The sequence below is a fragment of the Apis mellifera genome, linkage group LG1, assembly GCF_003254395.2.
Source record: "Apis mellifera strain DH4 linkage group LG1, Amel_HAv3.1, whole genome shotgun sequence".
NCBI lineage: Eukaryota > Metazoa > Arthropoda > Insecta > Hymenoptera > Apidae > Apis > Apis mellifera.
Window position 1 is genome coordinate 6272697 of NC_037638.1, and position 14798 is coordinate 6287494.

The 14798-nt window shown below is 23.8% G+C and overlaps 3 protein-coding genes and 1 long non-coding RNA gene across 9 annotated transcripts in view; 2 read left to right on the top strand and 2 right to left on the bottom strand.

Annotated features, from left to right (window-relative positions):
- The window catches only part of LOC503505 (venom protein 2), a 41364-nt gene extending 38254 nt beyond the window's left edge, over nucleotides 1-3110 (top strand). Inside the window, exons 3-4 of one of the 2 annotated variants that reach the window (XM_006563203.3) lie at nucleotides 1200-1315; nucleotides 2302-3110. In XM_006563203.3, coding sequence (XP_006563266.1) covers nucleotides 1200-1315; nucleotides 2302-2577 — 392 coding nt within the window. In that variant the 3' untranslated portion in view covers nucleotides 2578-3110. 2 annotated transcript variants of the gene reach the window in all.
- LOC113219391 lies at nucleotides 1231-2241 on the bottom strand. The gene is made up of 2 exons (XR_003306477.1): nucleotides 1758-2241; nucleotides 1231-1465 (listed from the first exon to the last, which is right to left on the bottom strand). It is a non-coding gene; the product is annotated as an uncharacterized LOC113219391 (long non-coding RNA).
- A 1177-nt stretch (nucleotides 3111-4287) lies between the features above and the next one.
- Nucleotides 4288-6702, top strand: LOC552117 (syntaxin-5). The gene is made up of 5 exons (XM_624497.5): nucleotides 4288-4826; nucleotides 5057-5313; nucleotides 5382-5558; nucleotides 5919-6040; nucleotides 6254-6702. The coding sequence occupies exons 1-5, from the start codon at nucleotides 4448-4450 to the stop codon at nucleotides 6411-6413; spliced, it is 1095 nt and encodes a 364-aa protein (XP_624500.2). The 5' UTR covers nucleotides 4288-4447; the 3' UTR covers nucleotides 6414-6702.
- A 486-nt stretch (nucleotides 6703-7188) lies between these two features.
- LOC412103 (transport and Golgi organization protein 1) lies at nucleotides 7189-14351 on the bottom strand. 5 transcript variants are annotated; one of them, XM_026440096.1, is made up of 18 exons: nucleotides 13893-14351; nucleotides 13664-13797; nucleotides 11668-13372; nucleotides 11480-11556; nucleotides 11250-11387; nucleotides 10955-11071; nucleotides 10802-10879; nucleotides 10475-10699; nucleotides 10366-10386; nucleotides 10048-10215; nucleotides 9742-9964; nucleotides 9525-9663; nucleotides 9297-9386; nucleotides 9121-9217; nucleotides 8898-9021; nucleotides 7981-8457; nucleotides 7762-7841; nucleotides 7189-7326 (listed from the first exon to the last, which is right to left on the bottom strand). In XM_026440096.1, exons 1-17 carry the CDS (start codon nucleotides 14050-14052, stop codon nucleotides 7777-7779), a joined length of 4038 nt encoding a protein of 1345 aa, XP_026295881.1. In that variant the 5' UTR covers nucleotides 14053-14351; the 3' UTR covers nucleotides 7189-7326; nucleotides 7762-7776. The 5 variants fall into 5 exon arrangements, with proteins under 5 accessions (XP_026295881.1, XP_026295884.1, XP_026295886.1 ...); XM_026440099.1 differs by lacking the exon at nucleotides 10366-10386; XM_026440101.1 differs by lacking the exon at nucleotides 7981-8457.
- Nucleotides 14352-14798: the final 447 nt, after the last annotated feature.

The following is a 14798-nucleotide window of genomic DNA, read 5'->3' on the forward strand; positions in this document are numbered from 1 at the left end:
ACGATTCAAGATACTAATATCGATGGATATTTCATTTTTCTATAAATGGCGCGTGTTTACTCGACGAATGAATATCAGAATATTAAAGTTTCTTTTATTGGTTTCCTGGGAAATAGCTCGTCAAATGAGAATGTAGGAAATAGTAAATAAAAATATATTCTGAAAAAAAAAAGATTTTTTATTATTATTTTGAAATTGGGACGATAATAATTATTTCAAAATGTTAAAAATTATAGAAATATTATTAATGTGTATGTGTGTTATAGTGATATTATATTTTCTATTATATTTTAAATTGATAGAAGATGGAATGGTAGAAATTAATATAATTTAATATTTAATTTTATAATCTTGTAATATTATTTGTTAGAGTATTTTTCTCTTTAAATCATTAAAAGTTAAATATGGCTGTTGAAATTAATTCCAAATATATACATTTATACGTATGTTAAAATTAATATTCTATTTCAGACAGATTGATAAATTTATTGGTTGGTTTATATTTGTTGTAATAGGGTCAAGTTCAATGTATACTCGTTGATCTGAAACAGAAATACGTACATATTTTGATCCATACAAGATGACGAAATATTTAATGTCTTAAGCTTGGCATCAACACCTTAAAAATATTATTATAATTAGAAAAAAATATATTTGATTAAAATTTAGAATTTCACTATTTCATTAATTTCATTAATTGAAATTTAATTAAAATTAGATTAATTAAGGATTGTAATATTATTTACAAATAATATGTACTTATACAGATAAATAATACATAATTATTTCCATTTCAATTATCCAAAGCTTCCATTCCTAATTAATAAATTCAATCATCAAAGTTTTCAATCTATTTTTCAAAAGAATATTACCAGATAACAATTTATAAAATATAATATTATATACAACACAAAATATAGAATTTCATTAGATCAGATCAGAAATTCAAATTAGTTTTAACTTTTAATCTGATGTTCTTCTTTTTATTAAGAATAAAGATTCAATCTTAAAATTTGATAAAGAGAAGAAATGAATGTTCTCAAAAAAGATGTCTATTAATGTCTACGATTCGTTATAAGTGTTAATTCGTTTAGAGCTTTTTTTATATCCAATCCTTCATTAATATCATCACAATTATGCAATGAAAATTTCATTTATATTCTTATCAATGTAATAATATCTTTTAGGTGCAATTTCAGCTCACATGAAGAAAGTGAGGGAGCAGATGGCTGGCATTTTGTCACGTATTCCCGAGCAAGGTGTTGTGAATTGGAACAAGATTCCTGAAGGAGCGAACACTACCTCTACCACCAAGGTTAGTCACGCGTAAATATTATGCTCATTTCCTCGCTCGGCCAATCAGTTCACTGACTCAAATTCGTTCCTTCGGTCGAAACCCTTTGTTACAATATATGCATACATGTACATATCTAGTATTATCTTTATGCAACGATACATTTGAATACTATAATAAGAAGTAATTCTATTAATCTTTATATTTAATTATTTTAATATATTTAATATTTGTCTAATCTTACTTTATTAAAAAAATAATGTTATATTAAAGATATGTAAATATTACATATAAATTGTACAACATTATAAATTAAAATTAATCAAGATTTAATGTTAAATGTTAAATGTAATTATAAATCAACATTCTATAATCATCTTTAAATATTTTCTTCAAAAAGATATTTCTACGTAGCTTTAAGCTCAAAGTAGAGACAATATACCACAATAATTCAGCCTTTTACCTCTTGTGAAAGATGAAATAATGAAACAAGATTCTCCAACTTTAGCATTACTCAAATATAATTAATGGTACTACTTAAGAGTTGAAGTACAAGTAACATGTACATGTCCCTCTCTGAATACGTGCAATATACATTGTCGTAATTTACGTAATGAATTGCGTAACGAAATCTGCACATCAATGCCGATCCGGTTGCTACATTTCCTGGGATGAACTAACTGCTGTGCCACTTGAACTGATGTGCAGCATTTAAGTTTTTAATTTATAATTCCTTGAAAAGCGTGTTTCACCTTAAAATGTAATTGTATTGCATCCAAGTTAATGTAGATACGGTTCTACAAAATTAAATTAAAAATTGTTATTTTGGAAATTTTTTTTCAACCTTTTAAAAAGAAGTTAAAAATCTATCTTACCTAATTTTCTATACTAAACATTTTTTGATTATCATACTATATTTATCTATCATCATTATATTTATTTTTAGATTATATCTTTTATATTATGTTGTATTATTATATTGCATACTAATATCATTGTTTTTTTAGATCATCGATGGACACGTGGTAACCATTAATGAAACGACTTATACCGATGGTAGCGACGACTACAGTACACTGATCCGCGTCCGTGTGATCGACGTGAGACCCCAGAATGAAACAATCTTGACAACGGTGAGCAGCGAAGCGGACAGCGATGTGACCACTTTGCCTACACTTATCGGAAAGAATGAGACCAGCACCCAATCTTCAAGGAGTGTGGAAAGCGTCGAGGATTTCGACAACGAGATACCGAAGAACCAAGGAGATGTATTAACTGCTTGAAGCAGTGAAGAAATAATTTAAAAGGCAATGTCAGATTAATTGAATCCGAAAGATCCATTTTTTCCTTAATTTTCTATCTGAAAATTTAATGATTTTTTTTTTTTGTATATTATATCGTATATCTATGTAAAAAAAATTTTGAAGTTATTACACTTACATAGTTATAAAGATATTTCTATAAATCCGTTTTCGAATAAAATTTATCCATCTGAAAATTTGTAAAGATAAATTTAAATTTCTTCCTTAAACCTATGTGCTTATATATTATCCTGATTGTAATACAATATAGATATAATATAAATATATACTACTAGTTGAATCAAATGGAAGTGATATAGTAAATGAATGGAGAGAGAGAAAGAGAGGGAGAGAGAGAGAGAGAGAAAGTAAAAAATATAAGATTTTCCGTCCGTGAAGCTCTTTCGGATTCAAACTGATATTCGTGTACGAAAATTGTAAAGATCGCGAGATAAAAAAAATGTTGATTATCGTAGAGAGTTAATAGAGATATAATATACATATATTTTATGTTCTTTTATAGTTTTATCTGTTATACATTTATAATGATTTGCCTATGATGAAGCCGATTATTCTATGTACCTCAAAGATTAATAGATGAATTACGGTTTACATACAATTATTTTATAAAATTATCATATTATGTATACAAGATTGTATTACAAATTATATTTTATCTATGATTATTCAATGGTAAAAATTTTCAAAAGGGAGTGAGAATATCTTTTTTTAAATTTTTGTTTAAATAAAAAAAATATAATCTGGAATGTTCTTATTTCTCTTAAATTTTTCCTTTCTTTCCTTTCTTTGGTCTCAAAGTCTCTGCAAAAATATGTATAGCATGTAACAGAAATTTTATATGTATATTCATTTGTAATAATCAATCATGTTTTACATTAATAAAAATTTTTTAAATATTTAAAAAAGTGCATGTATAAGTATCATAATAGTAAATGATTAAAAATTATGATTAAAAAATGCAATTTAATATCTAATATTAATGTCTAATATTATTGTATTAATATTATTATTAATATTATTAATATTTAATATTAATATAATTTAATGGTATATTGAATGATTCTTTATTTAAATTTTTGAGTGAGAAAAAATGAAAAGAAATTGATAATTGATGAATGAATTGATATCTATTTTTTTATAAATTCTAGAACAATATAATTCAATAAATAATTTAAAGCAATCAATTATTATGAAAACAATTTTTTAATGAAAAAATATTTAACATAAAAAATGAAAATTGATTTATCTTTTAATGTAAAATAAAAAATCTTATTTAATATTTAATATTGTAATGAAATATAAATTCATATAAAAAATGTATAGAAAATTAAATATTTTTGCATTAACATATTATTATATTAAACTTCATTTATGTAAATAAACATTACGTATATACATATACGTAGAAAAAAAATTTTTATAAATAATTTTGAAAATATTTTGTAATAATAATAAGTAATAAATAATTATTATATTAAATAATTGTTAAAATTCATTATTAATTTTAAAAATTGTGAAAATTATATGAATATACATTAAAGTATTTCATAAAATATTTTTTTCATGTTTTAAGAATAACGTTCAAATTTAAATTTCATCATGATGTTAAACATAATCCTAGTAATATTTCATTTCAGGGAATGCACAACATGATATCCGACGTTGTCAGAATATAGGAACAAAAATCACTATACAAATATAACTGTCATGTGGACGTGTCAGTTTCAATCTGTTGATACATTTGGTAAAAAATATTTTAGATAAATGAATAATACGTATAGCGTTTTTTAAAGTCGTAAAAGTGTAAATTCGTAAAAAAACTAAGAATGCAATGCCAGCACGTAGACGACACGTTGGCTTGGAGCATGGTGTAGACCATGGTTTCGTGATCACAACCTCAAACAATCCTTGGCAGGGCAATATCATAAGTCAGCAGAGTTCTAATCATGAAAGTGAAGGGTGCGATTTAACACAAAACTCAAAAAAGCAAGCGGACATCGCACCATCGACAATGACGTCCCGCGATAGAACTAATGAATTCATTAACGCCATTCGGATGATGCAAAGCAGAACCGTGGCACGAGCGGTGATTTCGCAAAACCCTCGTCGAGCACGTCAATTGCAGAGTTATTCGAATTTCATGATGATAGCTAAGAGTATTGGAAAAAATATAGCGAGCACTTATACTAAATTAGAAAAACTTGCTCTGTGTAAGATCATTATTAATTATCTAATATTATTTCATTTTAATAAATTCTACCATTAACAAGTTTCCTATTAAATTCATTCATATATTTCTACTTTTATTTCTAATAAATAATAGTTTTTGATAAAAAGAGATTTATATACGTGATACATATAAATTATAAACATGTAAATTTAATAAATTTAATTGTATGTATATAAAAAAAAGATATACTTATTAGATCAATTATTTTAGTGGCAAAAAGAAAATCAATATTTAATGATAGACAAGTGGAAATAGAAGAATTAACAAATATCATAAAAACAGATTTAAAAAGTTTAAATCATCAAATAGGAAAGTTGCAGGAACTTAGTAAAAAACAAAGAGAAGGATATAGTGCATCTCATAGTCATCACGTGGCTTCACATTCATCTTCAATTGTTATGACATTACAATCAAAACTGGCAAATATGTCAAATCATTTTAAAAGTGTTCTTGAAATGAGATCAGAGGTATGTAAACAAAAAAAGATAAAAAAGATGAAATTAATTATATATTATAATCCTTTTAAAATGCATAGAATATGAGAGAGGAGCAAAGTAGAAGACAACAATTTACTCAAGGTTCTGTATCTACTCTGTTACCTCCAAGTGTTGCTGGAAAACAAGGTTCATTGTTATTGCAAGAAGAAACTTCTTCTTCTTCTGTAGTTATAAATTTAGATTCAGCAATGATGCAAGCAGTTCAGGATGATACTGTAAGTTTTATAGTAAATATAATAACAATATTATTTAATATTAATTATAATAATATTGCTTATTGTATAAATGTACAAATATTGTATAATATGTACACTTTTAATATTTTTAATAGTTTAAAAATAATTTAAAAATTTAATACATAATATATATAGATAAACAAAAATTTTAATAAATTTATAAATATGAATGATTATTATAGAGAAATATTATTATATATCATAAGATATAAGAAATAGTTAAACATTGTATTGCATATAAAAATTTCAATTTTAGAAAAAATAGATATATATTTTGTATAGTAAGCCAAAAATATATATATATAACAAAAATAAATAAATTTAAAAATAATTCATTAGGATGCATATGTTCAATCAAGAGCAGAAACAATGCAAAGTATAGAATCTACTATTGTTGAACTTGGTGGAATTTTTCAACAATTAGCACATATGGTTAAAGAACAAGAGGAAATGGTGGAAAGGTATAAATATTTTAATTATTTATAAAATTTTTAATTTTTATTAAATGTTGTGCATATATATGTGTATATTTTATCTTATGCTCAATAATTTTACTAAAAATTTGTCTTTTAATGTTTATTCTATTTTTTTGTATTATCTTAGATATATATAGAAAATATTAATGAATATTTTGCATTTCTATAAATACTCATAAAATTTTTATTAATTTTCAGGATAGATTCCAATATAGAAGATACAGAAATAAATGTGGAAGCAGCTCATGCAGAGATCTTAAAATATTTTCAATCTGTAACTAATAACAGGTGGTTAATGATAAAAATATTCGCGGTTCTTATATTTTTCTTTATATTTTTTGTAGTGTTTTTGGCATAAAATAATTATTACATTATTATTATGCATATTTCTTTATGCAAATTTATAGTTGACCATCCATATCCATTAATTGTGATATAAGATGATCGAAAAACAAGACGAATTTTTATAAAATTACAACTCATTAGTTATAGAATAATAATATAATCATTGCATTCCTTGACCTATTTGTTGAAATGTGAATACTGTAAGTATTACTTATAAAAAGGTCCATCAATGTAGATAAAGAAACTACATTGTTTGTAAAATGTAAAAAGAAAACTATGAATAATAAATGTATAATTTTCAATGCTTGGTAATTTTTGAAACATGTATATATAAACAATAAGTAGGTTTCGTAAAAGATTATGAAACATAACATAATAATATAAATTACAATTTATTTCAATTTTTTAAAATCTTATATAACAATTATTTAATCTAAATTCATATTACAATTTATTTCCCGTTTGAATGATTTACAAAGACGATAATTTTTTCAATTTGATTAAAGAATTATATATAACTATATAAAGGAATTTTTTTACAATTTTGTCTATTTGTATATTTCAATATATCCCTAAGAAATAATTAAACGTATATACAATTTGCTTTTTTTTTTTTTTTTAAATATCAGTGATGATTAACAAATATATTTTTTATAATAAACTAATTATATGTTTATCACAACAAATATCATATCAAAATGCATGATTTTATTTTTCATGAAGTAAGTAATAAATCCTCGTTCTATTAGCATTAATATGTTCTGCATCACTGTTATTTATTTATTGAATTTTTTTGTTAATGAATATCTCAATTACTAATGACAAGTTGAACGCACATACGAATTATTTTATAACAAAATAGAAGTTTCAAACTTTGCTGTTATGGTGTGACTTGTCTAGTGATTCTCCTGAAGAATGTAAGGAACCTGAGAAAAGTATTAAATTGTGAATAACATATTGTAATTATTTTATTTTTTGTTATTATTAATTACAAATATGAAGAAAAAAATGTTAAAAATTATTAATTTTAGAAAATTATTATGTAAAAACAAATAAAAATTTTAAATAGGACGACCTAAATATTGTACGTATATAATATAGAGAATATAAGAATATTAAATTCAAATCACAAATATATTTTATACAAGTATATTTTATGTAAAATATATTTTAACGATAATATTAATAAATATTAACAATATTATTAAAGTAATAAAAAATCGATACAGGATATGTAATATAGATATATAATAAAAATTCAAAAAATTTTGTAATTTAATTTTGTCACTTCGTGCATATTCTGTATCGATAAAAATAAAAATTTCTGTATTATTAGCAAAATCAATCTTGAAACATTCAACCTGATATATTGCACTTTATTTGCAATTATTTCCTTCCATAGTACTCCAAAATTGTCTCACTTTAGAGAATCGCTTGCGTCCTTGCATGCACAACAAAAGAAAGAAAAAAGAAAATAATAATGGCAAAAAAATGCAAGAAAATCATTTCAATGAAAAATGAAATCGACCATTAATGGGTGTATCAGTTTCTTGCAGTTGCTTGTCATCTTATACACAAACCTTTGTGATTTCGAACTCGTTCTCGTTGTGTTGGATGGAAGCCAGAATTGCGTGGAGGCGGCAGTGATTCTTCCCCCCATGAATGCGATGTTCCAAGGGGTAGTGGTAATATTGAAGCAGGAGGAGGTGGAGGAGGAGGTGATCTATGATCAAAAGGTGGAAGTATGTGTGGAGACATTGGTGGTGGGGAACCAGTATTATCATACCTATTGGAAGTAGGAGGATGTAAAGGCATAGGTGGAGGTGAAGATAAACGACCACCCAATGGTGGTGGTCGTTGGCTAACTTCGTATGGTGGTACACCGGATGCATTTGGCAATGGAGGTGGTAAATATGGTGGAAACAGTGAATGTAAGTAAGAAGGTGGTGGCGGTGGCGGAACACCCGAAGAACCAGAAAACATTATAGGAGAACTGGATGATTCTGCTCCTAGATATAATGGAGGTGACGTTGTCATCTCTCCATTTGCCTCCAGTCCTGTTTAAAAATCATGTTAAAAAAGACAATTTTCTACATTAGAGTATTCTACAATATCAATTTAAAAGATTCACTGATGGTAAATGGACCTATATTATATATGTATATTTTTCATTATAATTTCAATTCAATATTTAAATATAGCATGTCTTAGTCAACTCTGTTATAAGGCGATATTTCGATAATATAATTACTGAGTTATTAATATTTATATATTATTTAATTTTATATATTCGATAACTAAAAACAATTTCTATGTCTATAATTTCTACTAATACTAAAAAATACAACAATTTAATAACAACTATAAAACATACATTTTAGAATACTTTCATTTTACTTATCAAGTTAAAATTGAAAAATTACTATCTAAAGTAATTATGAAATGAAGTTTCAATAACAAATATATATCAAAAGAAATATTTTTTCTTTATACTTACGATGCAATTTTACTTCAGGATCTACATCATTTATATTCTTTTCTATTAAAGTAAGACGATTACGTAATTGTCCTGCTTCAACTTTCGATTCTTCTAAACGACGTTCAACTTGACGGGCTACGACCTTACATACATATATATACATATAAGATTTTATATAAAATATTATATATTAAAAGATTTAATAATTTAACACAATTAAAAATAATTAAAATATTCATACCCATTGTTCATGTGCCTTTGTTTCAAGCAAAGAAATTTGATTTTTATATTCTCTTTCTTGATCTAATATTTCACGTTTCAATACTTCTACTTGTTGTCTAAATGCAATTCAAAAATTTAATGTTACAATAATTATAAAATAATTTTTCAAAAATATTTTAAATAATGAAAACTTACTTATAATTTTGTATTTCATTTTGCATTGTTTGTATTCGTTCTACAGTGGATACAACTTCACCTTGTTGTTGCAACCAAATAGCTTCTTCCCTATAATAATATATTACATTAACTAATAACATTTATTAACTATATTTATTAACTAATATTTATTAACTAATAATAGTATATTTGTTTAGTTAATAAAAAAAATATTTTTTATTAATTCTTTAGATAAATTTTTAATACTTTTGGCGTTGTGCCTCTTTTTCTTCGAAAAAATTTGTCAATACTTCGAGACGTGTTTCTGCATCTTTCTTTTCTTTTTCTGCTATTTTGCATTGTTCAGTTAAAGTTGCCATTTCTTCTTTAACGACCTTTACATGTTCTATAATTTAAAAGATTATTGCATTATATTTGAATATATTTTTAATTATTTAGTTATAAATGATACTTTGAAATATACCTTCTAATAAGTTATGAACTCCTTCAATCTCAGCTAATCGTATTTTTAATTCATTTCTTTCTTCAAACAATGTTTTTGCTTCTGCTTTAATATGTGATACATCATATAACTTGTCTAAATCCAAGTTATTAGAATTCAATCGATTAATAACATCTACAAGATCTTTTATTTCTACTTCTTTACCTTTCAATTCTTTTTCTAAAGTTGCTTTTTCAATAGAAATCTTAGAGAGATAAATTGAGATAATGTTATAATATATATAAAACATAATATTATATAACAATTTTAAATATATTTAATATTTACTTCTTTGAGTCGTATTTCTAATTGTTGCACCTTATCGATCAACGTTTGTTCGGCATTGTTTTTACTATTGATTTCCAATTTTAAATTTTCTGTAACTCTGGTAAATTCAACTTCAAATTCTTCATATTTTTTTTTAATAAATGCAAGTTCTGTTGATAAAGATTCGTTCTGTAAAATATTCAATATTAAAAATTACATATATACAATACAATAAAATACTTACAATATATATGAAATATAAATATATATTTCCAATATATAATTAAAATAATATTTTTAATAAATATACAACATTACAAAATATCTATAATTACGAACCTCAAGTTTATCGAATTCAAGCTGCGATAAACATGTAGAATATAACATGCAATTAAATATATACTTTTGTTTATAAAAAATTATTCACAAATTAAATATGTATGCTTACCTCTTGAGTTTTAAGATTTAAAGCATTCGTTAAAGATTCGTTTGCAGCTTGTTGAGCATTCAATCTGGTTTGTAAATCTTCTACTGATTGAGCTAAAGGATTAACTTCATTATTCGATGAAAGAACTTCTCGCAACATTTTTTCTAATTCTAATCCAGCTTCAGTAGCACTTTCTAGATCTTTCTCTAACATAGCTACTTGATCTTCTAATTCTGCTTTTGCAATCTATTAAAAAATATTATAATTATATATTTATATGTTGACAATATTTAAATTTAGTAACGTTACAAAATGTTAGATATTAAATAAATATAAAATATTTATTACCTGTGAAGCTTTTAAATCAATTTTTAAAGAAATTACCATTTCATCAGATCCAAATGATTCATCTTCCATACGACTTAACTACAATATATTTTCTTATAGTAGTATAAATTCATAAAAAAGAAAAATAATATAATATATATTATATTGCATTACCTTTTCTTTTGTTGATTTTAAATTTTCATTTACCATTGTACATTCTGCTTCTGAAATAAGTAAATCTTTTTCAAGTTTGTTGATTCTAGCTATCAGTTGTTTATCACTCCTCATATTCTATAAATATATAAAATTAATAAAATTATATATATGCAATTACTTTAATCAAATATATTTTTATTAATTTCAAATAACTTTTAATTAGCATTATTATTAATATCAATTATTAAATTATTTTGTATTTAATAATAAAATATATTATAAAAGAAATATTTTTATTGTATTTAATTAATACCTCAATGCAATAGTACCCTAAGGAAAATATAAGTGTTGCAATAGCAGTGACACTTAAATACATTAGTGTTAACCAATGATTGCTTTCAATCTGTGTTCCACTTATTATAGCATTTTCACCATTTTGAGAAGTTTGTTCCTGTAATAATTAACTAAATAATAAGTAAAATATGAAAAATATATAGTTTAGAATTGAAATACTTTATGTACATATATATAATTCATACTTACATGATATGAATAATATTTTTGAACATCTTCCGAAGAACATTCAACATTATCAGCCATACAAACATTAGGAGGTGTAACTAAATAATATAAATTATAGAAATTAATAGAAATTATTTGTGAATACAATATAATAATCTAAATGAAATTATTTTTTTATTATAAGACAATAAATGATTTCTGTGTTGTACCTTCTATTTCATGAAAAATATTTTCAGGTGTTTCTTTAGTTACAAATAAAATATCTTCATTTTTTAAATCATCTGAACTTGTTTCTTTTACTAGAATAGTATCTTCAATATCAACTATAATTTTTTTTGAATTAGATTCAATTTTTGATATTACTTCGTTATGTTGTTCAATATTTTCTGTTTCAATATTCTCAGCAGATGATATTACTGACACTTTATCTTTTATATTTTGAGGGAGGAATAATGATGATAAATCTTGATCATTATTATATTCACTTAAATTTTCAATACTTGTATTTTCTTCTTCCTTTTTTATATTGTCTTGATCTGACTTTGATTGAATGACATTTTCAAAATGTATATTTTCATATTGTATATTTTTTGTATTAATTGTGATATCCTCTAACAACATATTATTATTTATTTCAATTCCATCAGAATTTTCTAAATTTGATATATTTGATTTAATTTCATTAGTTGTAATTATAACATTTTCTGAAGACTGAATATCTTTTATCTCAATTTCAGAAGAATTTTCTACATTTTGTACATCTGATTTAATATCACTAACTGTACTTATTGTAATATTTTGTGAAAACTGGATATCTTTAATTTCAGATTCATTAGACTTTTCTACACTTTGTATATTTGATGTAATATCATTGGATGTTGCCATAATATTTTCTGGAGACTGAAGATCTTTTATTTCAATTTTATAAGAATTTTCCATATTTTGTATATCTATCTTAATGTCACTAGTTGCAATTATTGTATCATTTTGTGAAGTTTGAATATCTATTATTTCTGCATTCTGAACTGGTAAATTAGTTTCATTTATAACATTTTCTAAATTCTGATTATCTTTTACATCAATTTCATTAAGATTTTTTGTATTTTGTAAATCTGTTTTAATATGACTCATTGATGATAAAATATCTGGTTCTTTAATTTGATCAGTATTTTCTATATTTTGTACATGTAATTTGGTATCAATATTTTCAATTACTTCATTGGAATTGATATTATCTTTTTTAATTAATTCAACTATTTTTTCATCTTTAGTATTTGATGTTTCTTTAGAAATATCAGATATAGATATTTGTAAATCATTAGTACCATCATCTTTTTTTAATGATTGATCTTTTTCATCAATAAATGACTCATTTTCATTCTCTGTTGCATATTCTATTTTATCAGAAATTGCACTTATATTTAATGGTGAACTGTGTATTAGATCTGGTAAATCTAATACTTTTTCTGAACTTATCACAAAATCTTTAATATCAACAATTTGTTCCTTACTTTCTAATTTATCTTTTGTGTTCATTAATGCTTCATCAATAGCACTTTGTTCATTTGGCACTACTGTTGCTTGTATGACATCTTTTATAAGAGTTGGTTCTATAGAAGGCTCATTATGATTTAAATGAACTGTAGTTCCATCAATAATCTGATAAGATGGAGTTACACCAATTTCATTCTGTGGCAGTTCTTTTGTGGATTTCAAATCCAAATTATCAATTTGTTTAGCATCCTTTTTATCAAATACTGATTTATTTTTTCTTTGTTTAGGCTGAAGTTTATTATTGGATGAAACATTATTATTAAATAATGGATCAATAGATACTTCATATTGTAAATCTTTATGTAAAACTTTATATTCTTTTATAAATGACTTTGATACATATCCATGTTTGCCATTTATCTAAAATGAATAAAGTTTCTAATAATATTTATGTAAATATTTAATTTTCATAATAAAAATAAAATAAAAAAATAATCATAAAATAAAAAAAAAATAATATAATCAACATATTTTTATATAATTTTTATCATATAATTTGATCATATGATTTGATTTTAGATTATACTTCAATCATAAAAGTTTCAATTTTTATTTTTGTTATATAACTTTAAATAATTATATATATATAATGAAGATTGAAAAAAATTAATTGTAAATGAAATTAAAAAAATTGAAATTAATAAAATTTACCTCTACACCCCACAAATCTTTTCTCTTGCCTGCTTCTTTACTATAAACTGTGACTTTTTCATTAACATTAAACGATAATAATCCCAATTCATTTGGAATATATTTAATTGTTGTTCTAGCTAATGAAATAGGTTCTACGGAAAATATATCATTAAATAATTTATATGTATTAAAAAAAAACAGATTTTAAAATAGATACATATTGAGAATAAAGTATGGCTTCAATTACCGGAACAGTTAGGATCGTAGCAGAGTCGTTTGTCTGATAAAACTGAGGAACATTGTGATATTGTACTAAATATTATTGCAATAACTAAAAATAATATTTTAATAAACAAATTTTTGTCCGTCATAATTTTACTATTGCAGTTCCACATCACTACTAACATATAATGACACAGCCTTGGACGCACATTTTATCCGTGAAGTAATCTATAATAAGATGGTTCGATGAAAGGAATATTTAATACTGCTCTGAAATGAACATTAACTATACTTCACAATTTAATTGGCAATCAAATTTAGATAAAATTTTAAAAAATCAATGATTAATCGTTAAAATTTTCAATTTTATACATTTTCACATATATTATTATATTCCAGAACTTTATATATATGTAATTTAGGTTATAGAAAATGTAATTAACACGTATATGTAAATAAGTGGGTACGTATGCATTAAGAATAAAGAGTGCCAACTGATATAAAATCATACAAATTTTCAACAAACCTATTGTTACGCCCTCTCAGAATGCACATGCGCAATATAAAAAGTCGAATATAATCTCATAGTCTATTTTATATACAAACATAATAGACATATCAGCATAGATAAATTAAAAAATAGATGTAACAATCAATGTATTTTTTTGATCTCATGAATAAGAATATTAAGCAAAATAATGGGAAAAGGACAGAAATAAAAATTATAAATTCCAATGTCATCTGATGATTTGTTAGTATCTAATATAAATGAAATAAACATAAATAAACAAAATAAATAATGGGAAAAGAACAAAGATATACTGAAAATTAATTATCAGCACCATTTTTTAAGTGTCAAAGAAAAAATAAGAATATTGATAATCTCTTGAGTTCTTTTGAAGTTTTTGGCATTAAAAAATGCTACTGATTT